The sequence below is a fragment of the Macrosteles quadrilineatus genome, unplaced genomic scaffold, assembly GCF_028750875.1.
Source record: "Macrosteles quadrilineatus isolate MER2022 unplaced genomic scaffold, UCM_ALF_1.0 Scaffold_1__1_contigs__length_201487025, whole genome shotgun sequence".
Classification (NCBI taxonomy): Eukaryota; Metazoa; Arthropoda; class Insecta; order Hemiptera; family Cicadellidae; genus Macrosteles; species Macrosteles quadrilineatus.
The window spans coordinates 21446174-21469294 of NW_026542594.1; the positions used below are offsets into that span (position 1 = coordinate 21446174).

The following is a 23121-nucleotide window of genomic DNA, read 5'->3' on the forward strand; positions in this document are numbered from 1 at the left end:
AAATCGTAAACATTCCCCTCGGGAAGCCATCAACAGGACATCTTTAGCGAAATCGTTATCATCTCCCGGGGGCGGCAATCACGGGTACATCACATCGAAGTATATTAAAAATATACTACGATGGTACATCATCTCCGGCACACGCGGCCACGGCTAAATCGTGAACATTTCCCGGGGCCGCAATCACGGGTACATCACATCAAAGTATATTAAAAATATACTTCGATGGTACATCATCACCGGCACCCGCAGCCGCGGCTAAATCGTGAATGTCTCCTGGGGCCGCAATGACGGGTACATCCACAGCCACGTACATCACATCAAAGTATATTAAAAATATACTACGATGGTACATCATCACTGGCACCCGCAGCCGTGGCTAAATCGTGAACGTCTCCCGGGGGCGGCAATCACGGGTACATCACATCGAACTATATTAAAAATATACTACGATGGTACATCATCACCGGCACCCGCGGCCGTGGCAAAACCGTGAACATCGTTACGGTCTCTCGGTTCGCTGAGACATCATTATGGTCACCTGTGATCGCGGCAAACTGGTGGTTTAAAATATTTTTTTAATCTAAAAAAATGTTTTTCTCAATCCTCTGCGGCCCCCTTTTGCTTGCGGCCCTAGGCCGCGGCCTAATCGGCCTAGTGGTAAATCCGGCACTGTGTACGACTGGGTTACCCCTGGTTCCCAGAAGGCTCCGTTAAGACACTGAATATTAGACCCCCAGTGCCACAAGACTCTTGGCACGGATCGCATTACACCTTAGTCTAGGGCCCCCCTCACTTGGTTCTGTAGGTGGACCAACACCCAGTGGCAGAAGGTAGCTCTCCGCAGCTAACAAAAGAGAGTTGGGGTTTAGGTTGTGGCCAATCTGCCGAACCAACCCCGCATGCGAGGTTTGGCCGGAACGGCGCGAAATTTTCTCCCACTCACTAAACCCCCATACCTTCCTATTTTAAGGATGAAACTTGAGATCTTTCCGAAGAATTCTCCTAAACGATTCGCGGTTCATGTTGAGCTCTTGAACATGTTTTTGCACAGACCTGCTTGAAATCCTTATCAATACTGCTCTCACTCTGGTGATGTTTTTGGGTGTTCAAGAAGTTCTAACAAGGCCTGGTGGTTTCCTTCTTGTTATATTCCCAGTTGTTCGGAATCCTGAAACCCATCTTTAATGTATTTTGGATTGGAACTGTTCCATGGCATTCGAAAATAAAATGTCTACGAAGTTCCCACTGGATTGTGACGACGAATTCACCATTTTGGACAAAAGTATTGTATGCGAAAACGCAATGGTCTACGGTCCACTGAGCCATTTAACACGTTAACTGCCACGCCGGTCCGATCAGGTCGACACCTCAGGAATGCAAGGTTTCACTTTTAGGCCGATAGATGGCCCTCACTGACATCTAGCGGCGATCAAGCATACTACAACAGCAGAGTATAACCCGTTCCTACTAGATAGTGTTGATTGAAGTTTCTAATGATTCTACATATGGTCCAAACAAAAACGTCAACATGTTCAAAATGTGATGACCCTATCGGGTCGGCGTGGTTGTTTTAGATGGTTTCAGCATTACTTACGATTGAAAAATGGCAATTTCGTGTAAAATAATAAAATAAAAAATGTTTTACAATTTGTTTTACTTTATGTATCACTGTAATATCATTACTAAGAATACTGATAGATAGCTTGTATTATTTTTTATGTTCATAACAAAAAAAAAAAATTATTCTAAAGTTGTTGCTGGGTTTGAAATAAAAAAGTATTTACAGAACAATCTTATTTATTGTCTCTGTACATTAATTGATAAACAAAAACTAAACATTTTTTAAATATTTTTTTCGTTTCTGAAAGTATACTGCTGAAAAGAATACATTTGTAAAATAATAAAAACGTATTACTTAGATTCAAAACATTTAAAACAATGACGTTACAGTTACCGGTACCTTCTTGTGTTCCTGTGTCTTTAGTCTACTTGTGAATGTTCATAAAACAGTTCTTGCTTAAGTAAGGCTTATTGGGTGGGGGGGGGGGCAGCAAAAGGGCACAATCTATACGGCTGTGGTGAGTTTAGGTGGGAAAGTGTGGTATTGCCAACTGCACAAAGCAATAGAATGGTTGTATTGCTGCCGAACCGATCGGTCAAAAACTACCCCCACCCCTTAATATAATAATTATGATTCAAAACATCATATATTAACCCATAAAAGTAAATAGAAACAATATTAGTGAAATTCTACATAAAATAAAGTTTGGCAATACAGTGAAGAGGCTGAATATCAAGGTGGCAGTTATAACGTGTTTTAAACAAAAATGGCATGCCTCACTGATGGTAATGACATATATAACCTCAATCGTTCGACAACAATGGAACAGCTATTAAAAACCGTCTGGTTCCTATGTGTCACCCTGTATTTACAACAATTTATATATTCAACGTAATCCGAAAGCTAACATAAAAAATGAAGTCATGAGACACCATGTGTCTGGAGAGCATCTGGTCTGGTGCATACTGTTTCAACTTATGAGACACCATGTGTCTGGAGAGCATCTGGTCTGGCGCATACTGTTTCAGACTTATGAGACACCATTTGTTTGGAGAGAATCTGGTCTGGTGCATACTGTTTCAGACTTATGAGACACCATTTGTTTGGAGAGAATCTGGTCTGGTGCATACTGTTTCAGACTTATGAGACACCATATGTCTGGACAGCATCTGGTCTGGTGGATACAGTTCCAGATATATGTCCAGGTGGCTCAGGTATATAACCCGCCAATCATCAATGAAAATCTTATTTATGATTATTTTTTTCTGGTAATTTTGACCCTTACAGCTTTTTGTTTATTCTAAAAAATATAAGGATACGTTTTTTTGGAGAACTGTACATATCTCCTGTTTGCAGAGCTTCAGCCCAATGACATTGACAGTGGGAAGTACGACAACATAGACCATGAGGACCCTCACCTGTGTGCTAGGAGGTGCAAGCTGGGAGAACCTCCTCGTATCTGCTACTACAAGTTTCATCTGGAGCCCTACACTGTCCTGGGCGGGTATGTCATGTCAATGAAATTAACTCAAAACTGCATTATGAATTTTGAAATGAAAATAAAAACCTGACCTTATTCTTTTGAAAAGAAAAGAAAATATAATGTGAAATACTCTAAGGACAACCAAAACTTGACTTTTTCTAAAAATAAAATGATAACTTTGACTGTGCTTTTTTGTAAAGTTCAATAATTAAGAATAGATAGTATATTTTTAAATGTCCTGCCAAGGTAAAGTGGTTCAATAAAAATAGGTACCGGTAGCCATCGTCCCCTGCAATCGGGACAGAAACATGATTATCTCCGTTGGTAACGGAAATATAGTTATTGTCCTTCACAACCGCGGCAAAATCTAGACTATCCCATGGTCATGATGGACATCATCCGCAATCGTGGTAAAATCAAGATTATCTACTGTGGTCGTACAGACATCATCATCAAATCAATGTTGGTCTTCCACATTAGGAATGTGGTAAAATCCTAAATATCTCCCATGATCATGGAAACATCATCATTGCCTTCCGAGTTTGCGGCAAAATCCTGAGGTAACGAAATAAAATCTACTTCCTCCGCAATTGCGGCCAAATCTTGATCATCCCCCACGGTCTCGGAAACCTGATCGTTGTCTTCCACGGTCATAGAAACTGTATTGCTGTCAATCGCGGCAAATGAGTGATCTTCACAGACATAAACATTGCGAGTGTAAAGGCTCGGCTCAAGCTTGATCTTCTGCCTTGGTGCTTGATCCTTCAAGCTTGTAAGCTAGGCTCAGCTTGACTAAAAAATCGAGATACTTGCACACCTCTACCTTATGTACCGGTACATGTAATTTTTTTTTTTTTTTTTGTACTACTTTTGCCGTGGCACTGCTTCCCAGGCGGCCCCCTGCCTGCGGCGACCCGGTTGCCCTAACCTTGTCCCACACACACATATATATAGGCCTTATATATCCATCTATCTTAGCATGATACCTTGAGTCAAAGTCATAATAATTTGATGAAATTTGGTACAAACAAGATAACTTACATTTATTCGAATGAGAATGAAATAGGCTAAATGATCAGATTATGGGAATCGGGTAAAAATAGGGTTTTCCCATTTTTGACCCTCAAAAAAAAAAAAAAAAAATGAAAATGAAACTTTTTTCTAAGCCCTTGAAGCTTTGCTACCTGTCTAACAGTTACAGAGAAAATAAAAATAACTGTACATTTAAAATTCTCATGTCGTTCTTATGAAGAATAAATAATAATAAATTGTTGTAGTTGGCTTATTTATGGAAATAGTTTGATGTGATTTAGCAAATTAGTTTATGTAATAGGAGCCTTTTGAAAATCTCACCAAGTAAATGGAAATTCGCTTAGTCTGCACATTTGCTGTGTGTAGACATAAAGATTGCTTTCAATGATTCAGTGATGCTGACTAACTTTCTTTACAATGGGTTAAATGTTTCCATTTAATTGCATCCATCAATTGAACGTTTAACCACAGTCATATTTAACAAGAGAAAAAAGTTTATGAAAAAGTTTATTTATGGATTTTAAATAGACTACTTATTTTAACTGTAACCTGCTGGTTACAGAGAATTGTCGTGTTGCATTTATTAATTTTGCCTGAATTAAACCCTGCCTATTAAAATTTGCAATTTTAGCACTGGTCCAGGTGTCTAACTTTAATCGTTTAACACTATCGTGATCAGCTGAAGACATAAAATGTTTGCAGGGTATGCCTATGTCTAAATTTTGATTTTTATATTATTTCAGAAGAATTAACTTGGCCTTTGTTATTTTTATAAACTATTACTGTACGTGTCTATTGGTTCAACAAACATAGAGTAAAATGCACTCATAAACAATAAAAATAAATTAAAAATAATTTAATACCTTTGCCACAGCACATCTGCAGACTTACAGTAAGGTAGGCTAATTAAATAGCGATTTAATCTCTATTTAAACTGCATTAGGCTTAAGAGGTACTTAGGTTTGCTGCTGCAGGTAAGGTAATAAAATGGGGATTTTAGTAAAATGTGAATATAGCTTATACTGGATTTGTTCAAAATATAGCCTACCCTATCTATCAAACAATGAGCAAACTATAACAGTTTACTCATTCTCCATAAGAATAACATGAAAATATTTTTAATTTAGTTTTTTCTCTTTTAATTTTCTGTAACTATTCACTGTACAAAACACTTTAATATACAATTTTATTTTATTTATAAGCTAAATTTTGTAGCTATGTTTGTGTACACAGAATTACAACAACAGTACCTATTCCTAGCATGGCATTGCTCATGTAACAACATGTGTGTTGCCAGGGCTTGTGGCAGTTGCCCCTCTGTCAAAGCAGACTGTTTCAAGCCACAGTGTGTGACTGCTGATGGCTTTGAGAGAGCAATCCTTACTGTTAACAGGAGACTACCAGCGCCTTCTATACAGGTACATACTGTAGGCCTACTGTCTTGCTACAAATCTGGTAAAGGTGGATCTATCTATCTAGGTCCCGGTCCCGGGTCAAGGTCTTACCACTAGACCTACAGTAATAGGTACTTCCCTATAAAAAAACTTGCCAAAACCTTCAAAACAAGAGTTCAGGATATTCTAGAAAATTCTACCAAAGTTAAAAAAAAAACTACTTCACTACTATATCTCAATTATTGTGCCAACGCATTCCACATAATAGTATAAAATATTACATTATTGACCAAAAAACTTAAAAAAATGTATTTACTCTGTAGATCTAACAAACTGAACAACTAGAAATCACTCTTTCATCAGTTACTATACTGGGAAATACCGTTACTTTGCTGTAATAGTGTCAGTAATTTTCCATAGCTTTTCGGTAATAAGTGAAATAATACTATTATTTTTGTCACCTATTACTTCCCCTTCCAGTGTGTTTCGCCCAGTCGTTCTCTCACTATCACAGGGTTGTCGTTTGTTAATTTACTTCCTTTTTACAATCATATTACACCTTGATCTATTTGTCATGGGGAATAATATAGAATACAGTAAAATAATGAACTGCAGGAGACCGTTGATAAATTTTTATCATGAAGTTATCTTTTTCTACAACATATTGTTATTTACTGCAAACGGATTCTTAATAATTTATTTACATTAATTTTAGCGAATTTCGCTATAGGGAAGTAGCTATTACCGTAGGTCTCATGGTAAGACCTAAGCCCGGGACCGATTTACTTTTTCATTTTGATGTCCCCAGAGGCCAAAAACACCATTCGTTCAAATTTTTATATATCTATATATAGAGATATATATATATATATATATATATATGTGTGTCCATCCGCACGATAACTTGAGTAATTTTTGTCCGATTTTGATAAAATTTGGTTTAAAGGTGTAAGGCAGGATAAACTTGAACGAGTTCGCGAACCAGCATGATCGGACTATGGGAACGGGGGTTTATGGGGGGTTTTATGGGGTAAAAATAGGTTTTTCCACTTTTTGACCCTAAAAACACAAAATTTCACAATTTCTTTTTAAACCATTTTGTAGAGCTTAAAAAAACAAATATTTTAGTATATTGAAGCGTTATTATGCTCCTAATTGTTACGGAGAAAATTCAAAAAAATTGTAATTTTAAAATTCCCATGTTATTCTTATGAAGAATAAGTCAGCTGTTGTAGTTTGCTTGTTTAGGAACATATTTTGATTGATTTTGGAAAATACTTTTATTTCTTACTAAACTATTTGTAAAAAAAATCTTTTTTACCCTCCCTGTTGCAGCAAACCTAAGTACTTATTAAACTTATTCTATTTAAATAGGAAATAAATGTGGTATTTTTATGAAGGCATTTTAGTGTAAATCCATTTAGGTTAATGGAAATTCGCTTAGTCTGCAGGTTTGCTGCGGCGGGGGTATTATAAAACCGTACGTGGTTTGGACTATTACTACAATGATTTATAGGTACTAAATAATAGTCTTATATAAAATGGCTCGTCCATTATATAATAAACTATTTCATAAGGCCCACTATTTATTAATAGGATGACACTGTCAGCGTTATTACACTTGCTCGTCCTAACAACTGTTCAGACAACATTACAAAACTAATATGATTTTCAGTAAACTAAAATCAATCGCTCACTATTAATTAATGGGATGACACAGTCAGTGTTATTGCACTCATTCATACTTACAGTTCAGACAATGTTCCAAAAATATAAGGATGGACGAGATTGGATTTTTAGTTTGAGACAAAACGAGAAGGGATTTTTTATTTCTCAAAAAATTTAGAGACGAGATCGAGACGGGATTTCCCTTCTCATACATAACGGGAAATGCATGTTCCACATTTTAACCTTATTTTTTTAACATTTTTAAATACTTAATGATTTATGACAGACTGGCTAAATACAATAATAATAACGAGAGGTCGTCCAGTGGTCGAAACTCGACCAAAAATATGTAATGTACAGACTTCTCTATTTTCTCCCCACACTGTAAATAAAACATGTGATTTGAGTTTCTTCCATTTGTTTTGATTTTCTGTTTATATTTCGTTGTTATTTCGTAACCAGCATGGCAACCCATAAATTCCATGTTAATTTTTTCAAATTTTTTAAACTAATTTTTTGTGCTTATCTTTGAGCCTATTTTAATTTATAAAGGGATTCTGCACACCTACAGGAAAATAGCTTTCTAACGGTATGCGTAGATTTTCCCTACGATGCACACGAGCTGAGAAAAAAGGTTTTAAAGAAACATGCTTGCCTATTAATATATAGATAGATAATAGACAAAAATATGTAAAATCTTTTATTTAAAAACATTGATAAAAACATCAGTAAAAAAATAGGTATTAATAAGGCCTAACATAAAAAATAACTCTTCAGCATAGGAACCATGGAGATATCAGTTAGTATATACTGTTCAACTTTGAAAAATATTAAATTTATAAGTCCAAAACAACAGTATTACTAGTTAAGTATCAAGTATAAATTTTTCAGTCTTGTGTTATTGTTAGAATGATTTTGGAGTGACTTATTTTGGCTATGTTTAGTAGTTAAACATGTCTCACACTGCTTACACTAACAAAACTTCTCATCATTTGCTATGTCAAAAAAAATAAAAAAAAATATATATATATATATACTAGCTGTACCCGCGGGCTTTGCCCCGTTTAACTTCATAAGTATTTGCATGGCTCAATCACGTCCTGCTTGAAGTTCGTTCGCTACGTTCACTCACCTTTATGTTGGAGCTCGTTCGCTACGCTCACTCACCTTTAGGTTGAAGTTCGTTCGCTACGCTCACTCACCTTTTGGTTGCAAATTAGCTGTTGTCATAAATTGAAAAAAATAATAGTGCTGCACCCTGTTGGTAATCCTTGTAACTTAATGCTATTGAACATCATAGAATAGAACCAACTTGTTTAATTGAAACAGCTGTTAAGATTAATTAATTCCTTTTAAATATGAACCATCGAAGCTATATTTCCATGTAAAGAATTATTAATTAAATAAAAAAAACGCCTTCACAAAGGAAATGAAACATCAACACGTTCCTGTATTGCGGGTATTGCATTGACTTTCTGCAGGTTTTTTTTATTTCTTTATTTTTTTTAAATCTTGTATAGAAAAAATCTCGACTAAAATATAATCTCGTCTCGTAGAACAAGATTTAAAATTTCCTAAAATTTCAGGACCTGTCCATTCTTACAAAAATAATATGATTCTCAGTAAACTAATAATTAAAAGCGCTATTAATTAATAGGATGACACGATCAGCATTGTTTCACTCACTCGTCCTTAAAGTTCAGACAACACGATTCTCAGTAAACTTTTACCAAGCATTATATTATTTCGCGAAGCTTGTTATTAAATAATGAAAAGACAAGATCAGTGTTATTTCACTAGCTTGTTCTAACAGTTCAGAAAAAATAGGAACAAAAATACTTAAAAAAATAATAGGGTACGGTATTCTCAGTAATCTATTATCAATGTAATAGGTGATACAGTAAACTCCCGGTTAACCGAGCCAGTCATAAAAAATAAGAAATATAAATAAAGGTCTTCAAGACAACTGTTTATTGTTTAACAAGCGCGGTCGAGCAGTGGACGTCTCTACTGGCTGTTGCTAGGTCGAGTAGTATACTTATCTACTGTACTGTACTGGCTATCATGACAAATAAATGGGGAAATGGGAGGTTTTGCACACAGTTCTAGACGTTAAAACTGGCTGTAGAAAGTCACCCAACAGCCTTTAGGAGTATATGGCCGTAGTCTACAGTGTGTTTTGAAATTCATGAATGCAATCGTCATAGTTTAGTTTTTAAAATGTCTATTTGCTCATGACAAACAACAGGTGAAATGGGAGTTTATGGACAATTGGGCACGGTTTTAGATGTTAAAAATGGCTTTAAAAAGTCACCCAATGGCTTTGAAAATTCCAAATTTTCCCGGGGGAAGCCCCCCCTTGACAAGGTTCTAGAACCGCCACTGCTGGCTGTTGCTAGGTCGAGCCGAGGATCCGTAATGCACTAATACGCAGATAATCAATAAATTCTAAGAACTACAGGAGAGCCTGAGATCTTTACTGGCTCTTGCTAGGTCGAGCATTCTATGAATTATCGGTACACTCAAAACCCGCATATTTTCATAACCACCTCGCGCTTATCTCGGTTGGTGTTATGTTGGAGTTTAGTCGTACTCGTGATAAACATGGTTGTGTTGGTGTGTTTATTTTTGCCACTTTAATTGATTGTTTATTGTTTACTTTTACTGTTGCCGATTGTTTATCGTTTGTTGTTGATTTTTATTGTTGCTATGAGTGGGAAACAGAAGAGGGTTTAGTTTCTCTTGAAACCAAAATTTATTGCGATTAAATGTTTGGACATTGGCGAGTCATTTAAAAAGGTGGCTGCTGATTTAGGGGTTGGGGAAGTGACAGTTGGTGATTGGAGACAAAAACGTGATGAAATCAAAATATATTTTAACAAAAGTGTTAATGGAGGTGGTGTTCCTAGTCGAAAGACTTTAAAGAAGGGTATAACTACAAGCAGACGTCTGAGGCCCTTTTTTGTTGTTTTCCCAGCTTCGAGGGATGGGCAGTCCTGTGAGTGGGCCAATGCTACAGGCTAAGGCGCATGAATATCATAAGAACTTTAAAGACGGAGAGAAAAAATTTACGGCGAGTGAAGGATGGCTGGACCGATGGAAGAAGAGGTATGGAATAAGGCAACTTAATATGAGTGGGGAGAAACTATCAGCAGACACATCTGAAATCGCAGAATTCCAAACTAAAATTGAAGAAATTGTGTTCAAGGAAGCATTGACATCTGATAAAATTTTCAATTCTGACGAAACGGGCCTTAATTTTTGAATGCTGCCTTCAAAGACTTTGGTAGAAAAATCGGAGAGGACGACTTCTGGATTTAAAAAGGAGAGCATTACGATACTGGCTACAGCTAATGCTTCTGGCTCATTGAAGCTAAGACCGCTGCTTGGAAAGGCAAAAAATCCTAGAGCCCTTAAAAGTATAAAAGTCGACTGCCTGCCAACAAAATATTGCAACCAAAGGAGTGCGTGGATGGACAGCCCGATATTTAGTGAGTGGTTTTTCAACAAATTTGTACCTCTGCCACTGAAGCGTTTTTGAAAAAAAAAATTAGCTTCCCAGGAAAGTTCTACTATTGGACAATGCGCCATCTCACCCAGATGCCCAAGAATTGGGCAGTGATGATATTAGGGCAATCATTCTACCTCCTAATGTTACCTTGCTAATACAACCGCTGGACCACAGGTTCTAGAAGCGATGAAGAGGGACTACCGGCGAAGGCTTCTTCAGATGTTACAAAGTTAGACTAAGGAATGACTGTTAAGGAGGCCTTAAAAAAGTCACATTAATAAAAGATTTGTAGTACTGGATAGCCTCAGCGTGGGATGAGGTCAAAACCACCACTGTTCAAAAGTCATGGAAGAATTTATTTGGCATAGATGGACCACCAAAAAAAGCGCCAGAACTTGAGCAGGTGAGTGAACTAGTTGAACAAGCCAATGAGTTACCCGTTGAAAATCAAATCGACAGCCAAGACATTCACGATTGGTGCAATCAAGATGATCAGATGTTGATTACCGCCATGGAAATCATTGACATGGTAACCGGTGATAAGGACAACGAAGACGATGACAATTTGGACGAGATAACTCCCAAAATATCATACACCGACGGGCTGAAGGCGATCGATGCTGCTCTTGCATTCATAGAGCAGCAGGAAGAGTGTACGCCACACGAAAAACTTACTCTACAGGGTTGGCGCAGCATTGCATCATCCAAGCGAGGGAAAAGGTTAGCTCAGAAGACAATGAAAGACTTTTTTTAAGAACTTATCTGTGTTCATACCAACTTAGGTACCTATTTAATTTTGTCTATCACATGTTCTTCCTTCTACATGTTCTACATGTTCTTTCTTCTAATTAACCATTTTTGTAAACTTTCAAAGGGTTTTACGTAATTTTTACTATAACTGTATATAACCTCCGTATTATCCGAGTTTTCCCATATCCGAGGTGGTTCCGGTCCCAATTACCTCGGATAATCGGAAGTCTACTGTACTTTAGTAATAGATTTATTTGTCCTACAACGTCCAGCTCTAGCTCCTACAGTCCAAGGGTATCTCAGGCAGTAGTATCATTTTGATATCAATTGTGATACTCAAGTATCACATTTTGACTCAGTTTCAAACCTCCAACCAAGTCTTGTTCTTTGCAGGTGTGTCAAGGAGACACAATCATCGCAGATGTGATCAACCTGATGCCAGGAAGCAGCACCAGCATCCACTGGCACGGCATCAGGCAGAGAGACACCCCGTGGATGGACGGAGTGCCGATGGTCACACAGTGTCCTATACTGGAGGGTCAGACCTACAGGTACCGCTACCTGGCTGACCATCCTGGCACCTACTTCTGGCACTCTCATGATGGTACCACACTCTATCTTACTAGATCAATAGTTAAGATGGGGACACAATGGGGGTATTTCAACAGAAATATGAGTGAAGGATAGATTGATAATTGAGTAGGACATCTTGTGGAGCTTTGCCCACAGCTAAGATCAGCTGTTCCTTTACCTTGGATCATTTATTAACAACCAAGTTCAGGTTTAGTTTTGAATAGGTCTGTCGTGTTAAACTGTCAATTTATGTTGTATGTGCATTTCTTATAATTTGCTTTGTTTTGAACTTCTGATACAGCTATTTATTTACACAAGAAGTTCTTATTTAAGGATCTGATAGTGAAGGAATCACAGAAATAAGCATAATCCAATCATGTATGATGTTTGAACCTTGAGACAACTTAGGTAACATTACCTATTCAATATATTTCCTTGTTGAATAATATAATAAACCAAAATAGAGTAATTTAATAATAAATGACAAACTTGCTGATAATCAAAATTCAACGTTTAATAGGAAACGTCATTTAACAATACATCATTATATAACTAATGGACTAATTAGAAGTTTTTCAATTTACATTTCAGAATCGGTATTGTCAGCCAACATGTGCTCAGTATTGCAATAGACAACGTCTACAAAACGTACAACAATATACTCGATGAATTACTCTACTCCAACACAGTACTGTAACTGTATAATATATTAGGTGGCGTTAATTTTTACAGTGCTTAAGAATTCAAACAGCTTTAAGTGCATTAATAATACTTTGGCAAAAAGTATCATGTTTCAAAATTATAGGCAGACTCATGAAATAAGACAGACTTGTTGCTCGCCACTCCCAGGCTGCCTTCTACAAAAATCGCCGGCCAAAATACCCACAATACCTAAATTGCCACCAGTACAAAAGGTTTTTGTGACGAAGTAATCTTATAATTCATTTTGATAGCCCCAGGATTGCCTTTTATGACTAATAATTGGAGAAACGCATCTTGTCAGACAATCTGTTTGTACAAAAAACACAAAACGATAACAGATAGGCCTTAGGAGTTTGAAATATACAAATACATAAAATTAATTTGAATCCCATTATATTTTCAACACTCTTCTCAGTCACTACAATAGTCCAATATCAGCTGTTGAAAATGCAGACGACAATCCAGAGACCACGTCGGTCCGTTATAACCTGAACCTGATTCAGTTTACTTCCAGTCCTGCCAACCTACGGCAATGTGCACGCGTGAATTGATCCTCCAGAAGTGAATCTTTTGTAAATCCTGACGATGGTGGAGTTAAAAAACCACCAAAACATCAAGTAAAATTTGACACTGGTATTAAGGATTGCCTGACAAGGTGCGTTTTAACCATTCTTAGAAGCTATCTTAATTACGAATGGCAAAATGTTGTTGGTGTTGATAGTGAGCTACTTAGAAACACATTTTCGGGCTGCTTATACAAAATAATATATTCATTATGACAGCTAGCAAAAAAATATCCCCCCCAAAATCCTCTCAAAAAAAGCCCTCTTCCAAAAATTCCTGTTTGCGCCACAGTACCCCCCCCCCTCTGGGCACCCCTGTGAGTAACAAAGTTACATAGATAATTACACTCCACATCACCTTCATCCTTGAATACAGAGTAAAATGTGTACATAATTAATGTGATTCAACGGTTTTCCAGTGATAAGGAAATTAAGTTGTGCAGTCTTCTTGGGCCCTGATGTACTTTAGAACAGAACTTACTTTAGAAAGCCTAACAAACTAATAATATATATGATTCAACTTGTAGGACTTCAGAAAGCAGACGGGATAGTGGGCAGTTTGGTAATCCGTCAGCCTGATGAGGACAACCCTGTGAGGGATCTGTATGACTTTGACCTTCCGTCCCACACAGTCATTGTTCAGGACTGGATGCACCCCATGAGTGCGGAGGGCCTACCTGGACTCATCAAGAAACTCACAGGACAGAACCCAGACTCCTACTTGATCAATGGGAGAGGAGTGTTTGTGGTTAGTACATGCAGTTTGTAATGGAAACAGGAGTGGCTCCAGGACGGATTCTAGGAGGAGGCTATTGTCTAGAGTTTTGAGTTTTACTTATCCCCCCCCCCAACCATTAATATTTCAATAACATAAACATTTAATGATTGAAGCTGTAAATTGCAGGCTTTGAGTAAATACTCAAAATATTTTATTAAATAACGAGGTGTTAGCCCGTCCTACGTACGGGAGTAGTCAGTTAAAACTGTGTATAATTCAGAACAGCTAGCTTACTTGCATAAAAACAAATTTTACTGCAGCCTACAGTAGAAAGAGTAATTATCAATTGAGAAGTGTAAAGGCCTAGTCAACGATATCACCTTCCAATTCCATCGCATAATTTCCTCTTCCCTAACCCTTTGAGTGCCAACCTCCGGGGAACCGGACGTTTTTAAAACGAGCCAAAAGTGCCGACGTCCGGCCGACCGGACGTTTTTAGAACGAGCCAAAAGTGCCATCGTCCGGCTGACCGGACGTTTCGTAATGATCGAACAGTTGTCATAACAACCGAATGGATACTCGGATTCTTTTAACCCATATATTAACATTGAGTCGAAAGTTACTAGATGCGATACATCGATTTTCGTTGGTCGAAATATCGAAAATTCAATTTTTACGAAATTTTAACCTAAAAATCGCCAGATCGCGCTCGGCATTTTTAGCGCGACCTTCGGGAAAAATCATCGGCATTTTTTGAGCGTTACTTTTATTTCTCGCCTGGCACTCTAAGGGTTAATCAATATCACCACAATACAATTACTCATACTATACACAATTTAAAACATAAACACGCTAGTAAAGCTAGTGACGTAATTAATTGTCTATGTTTATTATCCATACCGTTATCAGTTCTAATATCCTTGATAATTAAACCACCCTCATTGAATCAATGTACATCGTAATTCCCCATATTCATTTATTTAAACTATAAAATATTCAGTGCCTCCAAATGTAACCACAACTAAACACATGCCAAACAACTTTTTAAAACGTGTAAAAAATGGATTTTCCTACCCTTTCCTAAAAAAGTTGACCAGTATAATAATTTGCATATCTTTTTTTTAAGACTATGTACAGAGCCTCAACTTGTATACATCGATGGTGTTACTTTTCTCGGTGGTCTACTAATCTTACTTATTTCCTAAAAATCAATGACAAATCAGAGTAAATAAAATAACCTCAAAGTTCTACTGGTTCTACAGAACATGTTTATATCCAACCAGCTGTTAGTTAAAAGAAAATTATATTGCACTAAAACAAACCGAAGATTACAAAGATTTATTTAAAAAATCCTTTGAACATCCTAGTATTTTACCTCCCTAGTAGCACAAATATATATTAAATACATATGAATAAATATATTTAAAATCTATTTTATACATCTCAAGTGTGTATTAATGTCAATTTTATATAATATTTAAAATATATTAAATATATAAAAAATATATTTTTGAATCTATTAAATATTAAAAAAATATGTTCCAATAATATATTTCAGTGAATAATATTTAAATAAAAAATGTATTTAATATCTCTTTCAAACATCCCATGGGGCCTAAACATAAAAACACAAAATAATAAAGATTTAGTATGAAAAACACAATTATCAGTTGAGTAAATTGATTAAATAGTTCATAAAAACAAATTTTGAAAAAAATACTGGATAAAATTTTTTCAGCCCGAGTGGGTCTCGAACCTGGGCCCTTCGACTTGTGAGTCTCCTACCTTACCTCTGAGCTACTTGTGATTGTTGTTAGAATTAGTTTTAAAATGGTGAATTAGTGGCCCTCAGTTGCAATGGTTGCAATACTTGAAATATTTTTGATACTATAGTTTAATATGATTCTGTTAATCTGTTTTGGCATCAAGTAGTTGAGTTGAATAGTGCTGTAGTGAATAGTGAGTAGTCTCCACGAATACAAATACAGTAAACTACAAAAATTAATTTAAATACTATGACAAATATTATGTAATTTATGGCATATGTAAATCAAATAATTATTTTTAGAACATCATATACAACCGTCATTAGTTTCTTAAAAGGTCGCCAGTCACTAGCACCCTTTTCTAGCCAATCATTCGAGATTTCTATGATCACATTCATCGTCACATATTGCAATTAAAAAAATAAAACCCATCAACACTTTTTTTTGTTTGACCCAAATGTAGCTGTCGAACATGTATCCTGCCTCTTAACTATATGCTATTTTTTTCTTTACGTGTATGATAGAGTGACACCATTCAGAGTACGTATTATTATTAACTTAATTTTAACGCTTTCACAATAGCAATTACCATACAAAAAATGCATGTATAAATTGATAGACACTATAAAAAACAAAAAGATGCAAATTATTTATTTGCTAATTATAAAAAATTATAGGCTATATATTCTACAAATATAATATGATTTTATTAATAAAAATATCTGACGTGTTTCAAAATATATTTATAAATAATTTAAATATATAATATAGTTTCAAAAATATTTTATATATATATTTAAAATATTCTCAACACACAATTTTTTTAAATATTTAATAGGAAAAATATAAATATAAAATATGTATATTATAGATTCTATACTTGTTTTATCAATATATATTATGAATCTATTTTATATATTCAAAACTTGTATTTAATTTACATTTTGCATTGCTTTTTGGTAATATTTTAAATATATATTTGAATATATCAAACTATTATTAAAGATATATTATATATATATATTATTCGAGGTTCTATCAAATACAACTTTAAATATATAAAATATTTATAAAATACATATTTGTGCTACTAGGGCTATGTATATTTAAATAATCTGTCATCCTCTTATCGAAGGATTGAATGTATCAATGGTTATGGTTAGCATTACGCATAGTATAAATAAGTCAACCCTTAGTATGTCTTTTAATTTTATCCAAATGCTGAATTCGTGTTACAAACGCTGAATCTTTACAGCTGTTATGTTAAACAAATTATATTACACCAAAAGCTAGTTTAGAATCTTAGCGTCGGCTGCTAGACTTTTCAAAAATTAAAACTTAATTTCTAAATAACTGGGACCCTAAACTAAAATTATGGCTTCGACATTCCCTAGTTCTCAAAATTATCTTTCTTTCAACACAAAAATCATGAAAATCTGTCGAGTAGTTGATTCAGAATCGTGAAATAAAAAACCCTGTTTCGTTTTAATATTATAGATAACATTAAGTCTAGACAAATTAATAATCAGTGATGTGTCATCGCATTTTTAAGTTTAATATCAGAAACAGACTCTAATAAAAATCAGTTCTTGGTACGAGTAACCTTGCCACCTATAACAAAAAAGTAAACCTACTGTAGCCTACTCATTATGTGTTTTAATAAGTGATGTTTGTAAGAGCCAATGGTACCAAGCATTGCCTTTAGGTTCCAACACATCACTAATAATTATAACAAAGTAAAATGTTTGCATGAATAATCAAACAAAAATCATTTAAATTTTTAAAAGTTCCTTTGTAAGTTAAAGTATGAAATGATAGTATTTTAATGCGCCTAAACAGTTTTGTTTTTAATTGCTTTTTTTCTCAAGTGTACCAACAGAGTTTAGCCATGATTCAGAGAGGTCTATGGCCCAGACAAGAGTCCTCTCTCAGAGTTCAAAGTGAAGCATGGTCACAGATATTGTTAATTACTATTTTTTGGGTTTCAGAGAGGTCTCTATGACTTGTCCCTAGTGGAAGACATCAATAGAAATCAATTGAAAAAATCTATTGTTATCACTAGATGCTTAGTGATATCAATGTTCATGGATATCATTAACAAGTTTATACAAACAAATAGACATCACTGAAAACTTAGTCAATACATATCACTAGACATCTATAAACATAAAATATAACAATATAGATCATTAGAGCAAACAAATCGTTCATTGATATCAATACAGAATATTTTTTTAAATATGTTAGATGTCAATATAAATCAATAGACATCAATACGGGTAAATAAGATGCAAAATATCTCTAAAATGTATCGCATACGAACATTATGGATTATACAAAATATCAATGTAAACTTGTGAAATAAACAGTAATAAAAATGTTATTTTTGAAAAAAGGAAAAACTCTAGTTTTAGGTCATAGACGTTAGCTGAGGTACCTAAAACTCAATATAATTTAAAAATATATAATTTTAAAATTGTTGTAAAACAACTTGTATTAAAACTTATTTTTTTAACTGCCAAAAACTGATTGCTAAACAACTTTAAAATTGTTGTAAAACAGTTTACAACTTGTATTAAAACTTATTTTCTTAAACTTCAAAAAACTGATTGTAAAACAATTTTAAAAATGTTGCAAAACAGTTACAGCTCGTATTGAAACTTATTTTTTCAAATGCAAAAAACTTATTGTTAAACAATTTTAAAATTGTTTCAATCTTATATCAAAATTGTTGTAATATGAAGTTTAAAAATCAAAATGTTTTAAAATTGTTATACAACAATTGTAATACAGCTTTCGACAACTTTTACATTTTTTTTGCTTATTGGGTTATCGTTAGGGATAAACATCACTCACAAATTCATTATTGAATTCCTTATTTCTAGAAATCAATAAAAATAAATTGTATTTGACACTATTCATATCACCGAAAGTAGCAAGAAAACTGTTAGAACTGGTAATAAAACAGTTTTGAAACATGTTAAAGCATATACATGCTTGAAATGACACAAATGCCATTGAAAAATCTTTTTCAAGTTAAATTATGAGGCCTAATACAGCTTCTCACATTCAAAATGGCTATCTTTACACACTCAAACATGAAGCGTCCGTGGTGTAATGGCTAAGACATCCGGCTTCTATGCTGGAGTCCCTGGTTCAAAACTCGGGAACACTGTGAACTTTCTGCCAAGAATATTTTTACTTTTTCATTTTTATTTTATTTTTAGTGAATAGTTGATATGATTCAATGTGTTGAAACAAATTAAAAATTGTTTTTTTAACAAGCTACAAATTATTTTCAAATAAAGCTAATGACTCGGATCCTTTTTAATTGTATTGATATGTATGTGTATTGGCCCAAATACGTATTGATATCAATATACAATTTTTGTCTTGATATATATTGATCTCTTCCACTAGGGGTATGGCCCAGACAAGAGTCCTCTCTCAGAGTTCAAAGTGAAGCATGGTCACAGATATTGTTAATTACTATATTTTGGGTTTCAGAGAGGTCTCTATGACTTGTATGGCCCAGACAAGAGTCCTCTCTCAGAGTTCAAAGTGAAGCATGGTCACAGATATCGCTTCCGTATTGTCAGTGGATCCTGTCTTGCTTGTCCGTTCCGCATCACTATACAGGTATTTTTGCTAAGTTTTAAATATCTTTTCAACTACAAACTTTTTAGCCAAATTTTCTAGCATATCTGAAAACGTCCATATACCTCCCAATAGTCCTAATGTAATATTCAAATTCATGAATATTTTCTTTATCAGCATGCAATATGACGTGTTATTGAATTTCCAGAAAGTAAATCAAAGTACATGTAATAACACTTGAACTTGAAACATGTTTAACCTATTGGGTCTGATGATGATTGGAGTGTCCACCATCTTGACAATCGATCACCACTTGCCATCTTTTATATGTATTTACCCTCATGTGAGTCAACATTATAAGTGTAATATGGGTGTTCAAAAACGGTGGGGACATATTTTACTCAGTGATTCCTTGGGTCAAATTAAAGAGAAAATCAAGAATACTGTAACATTTTTTCCAAAATCATCCAGATATCCACCATTTTGTATTTTTTATTATTTTCATGATCTTTTTGAAACTTGGTATGAATATTAAGGTAGAAGAGACCCGTTTGAAAAAAAATTCATCTCGGTTCAACCTAAAATTTCAAATTGGCGACCTTTTAAAAATTCTAAACTAAAATTACTCAAAAATGGCAGATTTTATGAAAAATGTCATGCATACTTTTATTTAGCATTTTTAATTATCTATCAAACGATATCAAGTTCAAAAAGATCGAATAAGAAATAGCTGAAATATAAAGATTTTTCGTTGTAAAAATCCATTTAGGTTTGATGTAGAAACCTAGGTCTCTACTATAAAAAAAATAGGATTGTAAGGTAAGCCTTAGATTTTAACTGTGGTTGTGAAATGGTTTATGGCCAATGTCTGTGATCAAATAAAAAAGTGAAGCAGAGAGGATGAGTGATGGGAGCGGGTTATTGTCTTAACCTCCCTAATGTCCTCATCGTTAGTGATCACCCTTGAGGGTGAAAGTTTGTCTGTATAAATCAAGGAAATACCACAGTGCTTTCCAGATGACTTTGTTTTGGACACACACAAAAATAGTTGAAAGCAGCATCTTGCTTATTGCCTAAGTCATTGGACAAGTAATCAATTCAATTTGGTAGTTTATTTCCATCATCTGATTATGATCCCTAGGATGGTCTCTCCATCTCAATTGCTAATAATGGTCATTTACAGCTATATCAGAAGGTGATAAATTGATTTTCCAATTTAAAAGTTCACCCAAGCGAAGCACAGGCAAAACAGCTAGTTCCTTTATAAAATCAATGTATTAGAAAAAATTAAGAAAACAAAACAATAACCATCAAATTCTTCAAAACAACATATTGGCTATATTTGGTGGTTTACTACGTAAATATTAAAAAAAATGACTATAGGACCCTGTGAAATATGTTTTCACGTGCTCCGCAGCATTGAAATATGTTTTTTTATTGAGTAATACAGTATATCGAACTTAACTCATTCAAAAAATCAGTATCTCAAATGAAAGCATTTATTTCTAGGAGGATTTTAAGACCAAGACATATAAAATAACTAAAAAAAAATAAAATAATTAATTACAATTATTATTATTGTTCATTCGAGATTCAGCCGCGGGCTTCAGGTAAGTCTGATCTTAATAACCAATAGCTCAAATGAAATCTTGTATTTTACTGAAGGTTCTTTGACCAAAATATAGGATATTGTAAAAATGAAATAAATTAATGCCCATGCTTGAGGACAACCCTGTGTGTGCATACCTTTAATTTAAGACCAAAACTTTGAAAATCTATGGTGGCACTAGAAGAACCGAACCAACTCGGAAGAGAAAAACCAATATTTTTTATATATTATGAAAAATATTTTTCTAAAGCATTAATTTATTTTGCACTGTTGATCAAATGACTAGTTACATCAACACGTTTGTGGTATATTGGATAGTTTATTATTGCTAGAAAACATTTTCATCTGCCTCATATTTTAATTTATTCACTTGAGCCACAAAACAGGTTCTCGATATATATTTAATAATAATAATCTCTTTAGGTACCAGAATACTTTTCTATTGGAGTAAAATTTTTGCCCAAAATTTAAAAAAAAAATTAAAAAAATATGCTATGGCAAGAGTTTATATATTTAAAGCAATCAAATCTAAAAAAGGCTTAGTGACAAAAAACTATTTCTTTTAGTAACTCAATAAATATCTAACTACTAACTGGTAAGTGGATGATTATTTGTTAACATCTGATATATTAATCTCTGATTTCAGGAACACAAATTGAAGGTAATCAGTGTTGATGACATGCCCATTGAACCTCGGGTTGTGGACTCCATCGTCATGTCAGCTGGTAAGTTACACCTACCCCCTAACTAACTGGTAACTTTAGCTAGACCCTGGGGCCCATTTCATAATAAACTACAAGTTACAAGTTACAACCTGGGGCCCATTTCATAATAAGCTACAAGTTACAACTTGTAACTTGTAATTTCCATTAGATTTGCATTGGGCAATCAGCTGATTTACTAATAATATTAGTTTGTACTTTATTATGAAATGGGCCCCTGTAACTTGTAATTTCCATTAGATTTGCATTGGGCGATCAGCTGATTTACTAATAATAGTTTGTACTTTATTTTGAAATGGGCCCCTGGTTGTAATGTTGAGGTTTATTATACTAATAGATGTGTATTTAAGTTGAGTAAACAAAACAAATAAACTTAAAACCTATGAACAATAATTAATATTAAAAACATCTATACATATAATACGCTAAGCCGATTTTTGTGAACAGAACTCCTCCCTCATTTTTGGACCGATTTTGATGATTAAAGGGTCAAAAAAATGGCCCTGATCTGTAGTTTTGCAAAGTCTTTTTAGTTTTTTGATATCTTTATTAGTTTGGGCAGTATCTTCCATCAAAGTTGGGGTTCCTCCCATAAGATTAACATGGGGAATCTGAATATTTAATTGGAAACATTGTCTCCACTAATTTGAGAGAACTGATGGGCGTAGAAAATTAGTAGAGGTGTCCAAAGAAAGGTCTTGGTCTGTAGATGCGTTATCAAAAGAAAAACAAAGTAAATTCGCTTAGGGCTCTGCCCCAGAAGCCTTTAAAGATCCCTCCACATATTTGTTTACATTTTGGCCATGTGGATAATATTTTTTTTAATGAAACAGCTGTTAATTTTAAAATTGTATTTTGAACAAAAACAACACACATTTTTATTGGGAGTTACTGAATTGTCCAAAAGAAGTATTTGCAATGTTATTTTCTGATTTTAAAATTGACTTTCTTCCGTATTATGTTATGTTTTGCAATATAACGTTCCATTACGAAATCAGTGGAAAATCCTTTTATCACAGTAACTCTTACGATTATTTCTTATTGAACTACCTATCTTATAGGTATCTATTTTACGGGTTGGTGTCTGCCTTTTTCACACATTTTCCCTATATTTTATCATATTATTCTAGACAGATCATCATAGGTTCATGAGATCATTGACATACATGTTTTCAATCATTGGAAAAATCTTCGATTGTGTAATACAATACAAAATAATACGGTACAAGTGCAGAAAGGCACGGTGCCCATTTGAGCCGTGTCCATATTTTGTTAAATTAATAGTAGTTTACAGCAAACTGGATAAAACATTTTACAATGTTTATTTAGAAATATGTGCATGATTTAGAAAGTCATTAAGCTGGAAAACTGCAATATACTGCAGACTCTTCAGAGAGGTTACTTCGATGTATTCATTCAGCTTAGTGAAAACATAATAGCCTATAGATATGTATACAAATAAGAACTTG

The 23121-nt window shown here is 34.4% G+C and overlaps 1 protein-coding gene across 1 annotated transcript in view; it reads left to right on the forward strand.

The window, feature by feature from the left end:
* Positions 1-346: 346 nt before the first annotated feature.
* LOC128995092 (uncharacterized) overlaps positions 347-23121 on the forward strand; it is a 38158-nt gene continuing 15383 nt past the window's right edge. Inside the window, exons 1-8 of the mRNA XM_054419986.1 lie at positions 347-492; positions 2648-2778; positions 2921-3068; positions 5377-5497; positions 11796-12006; positions 13768-13988; positions 19232-19363; positions 21577-21655. Of these exons, the coding sequence (XP_054275961.1) occupies positions 347-492; positions 2648-2778; positions 2921-3068; positions 5377-5497; positions 11796-12006; positions 13768-13988; positions 19232-19363; positions 21577-21655 (1189 nt within the window). The remainder of the gene's footprint in view (positions 493-2647; positions 2779-2920; positions 3069-5376; positions 5498-11795; positions 12007-13767; positions 13989-19231; positions 19364-21576; positions 21656-23121) is intronic.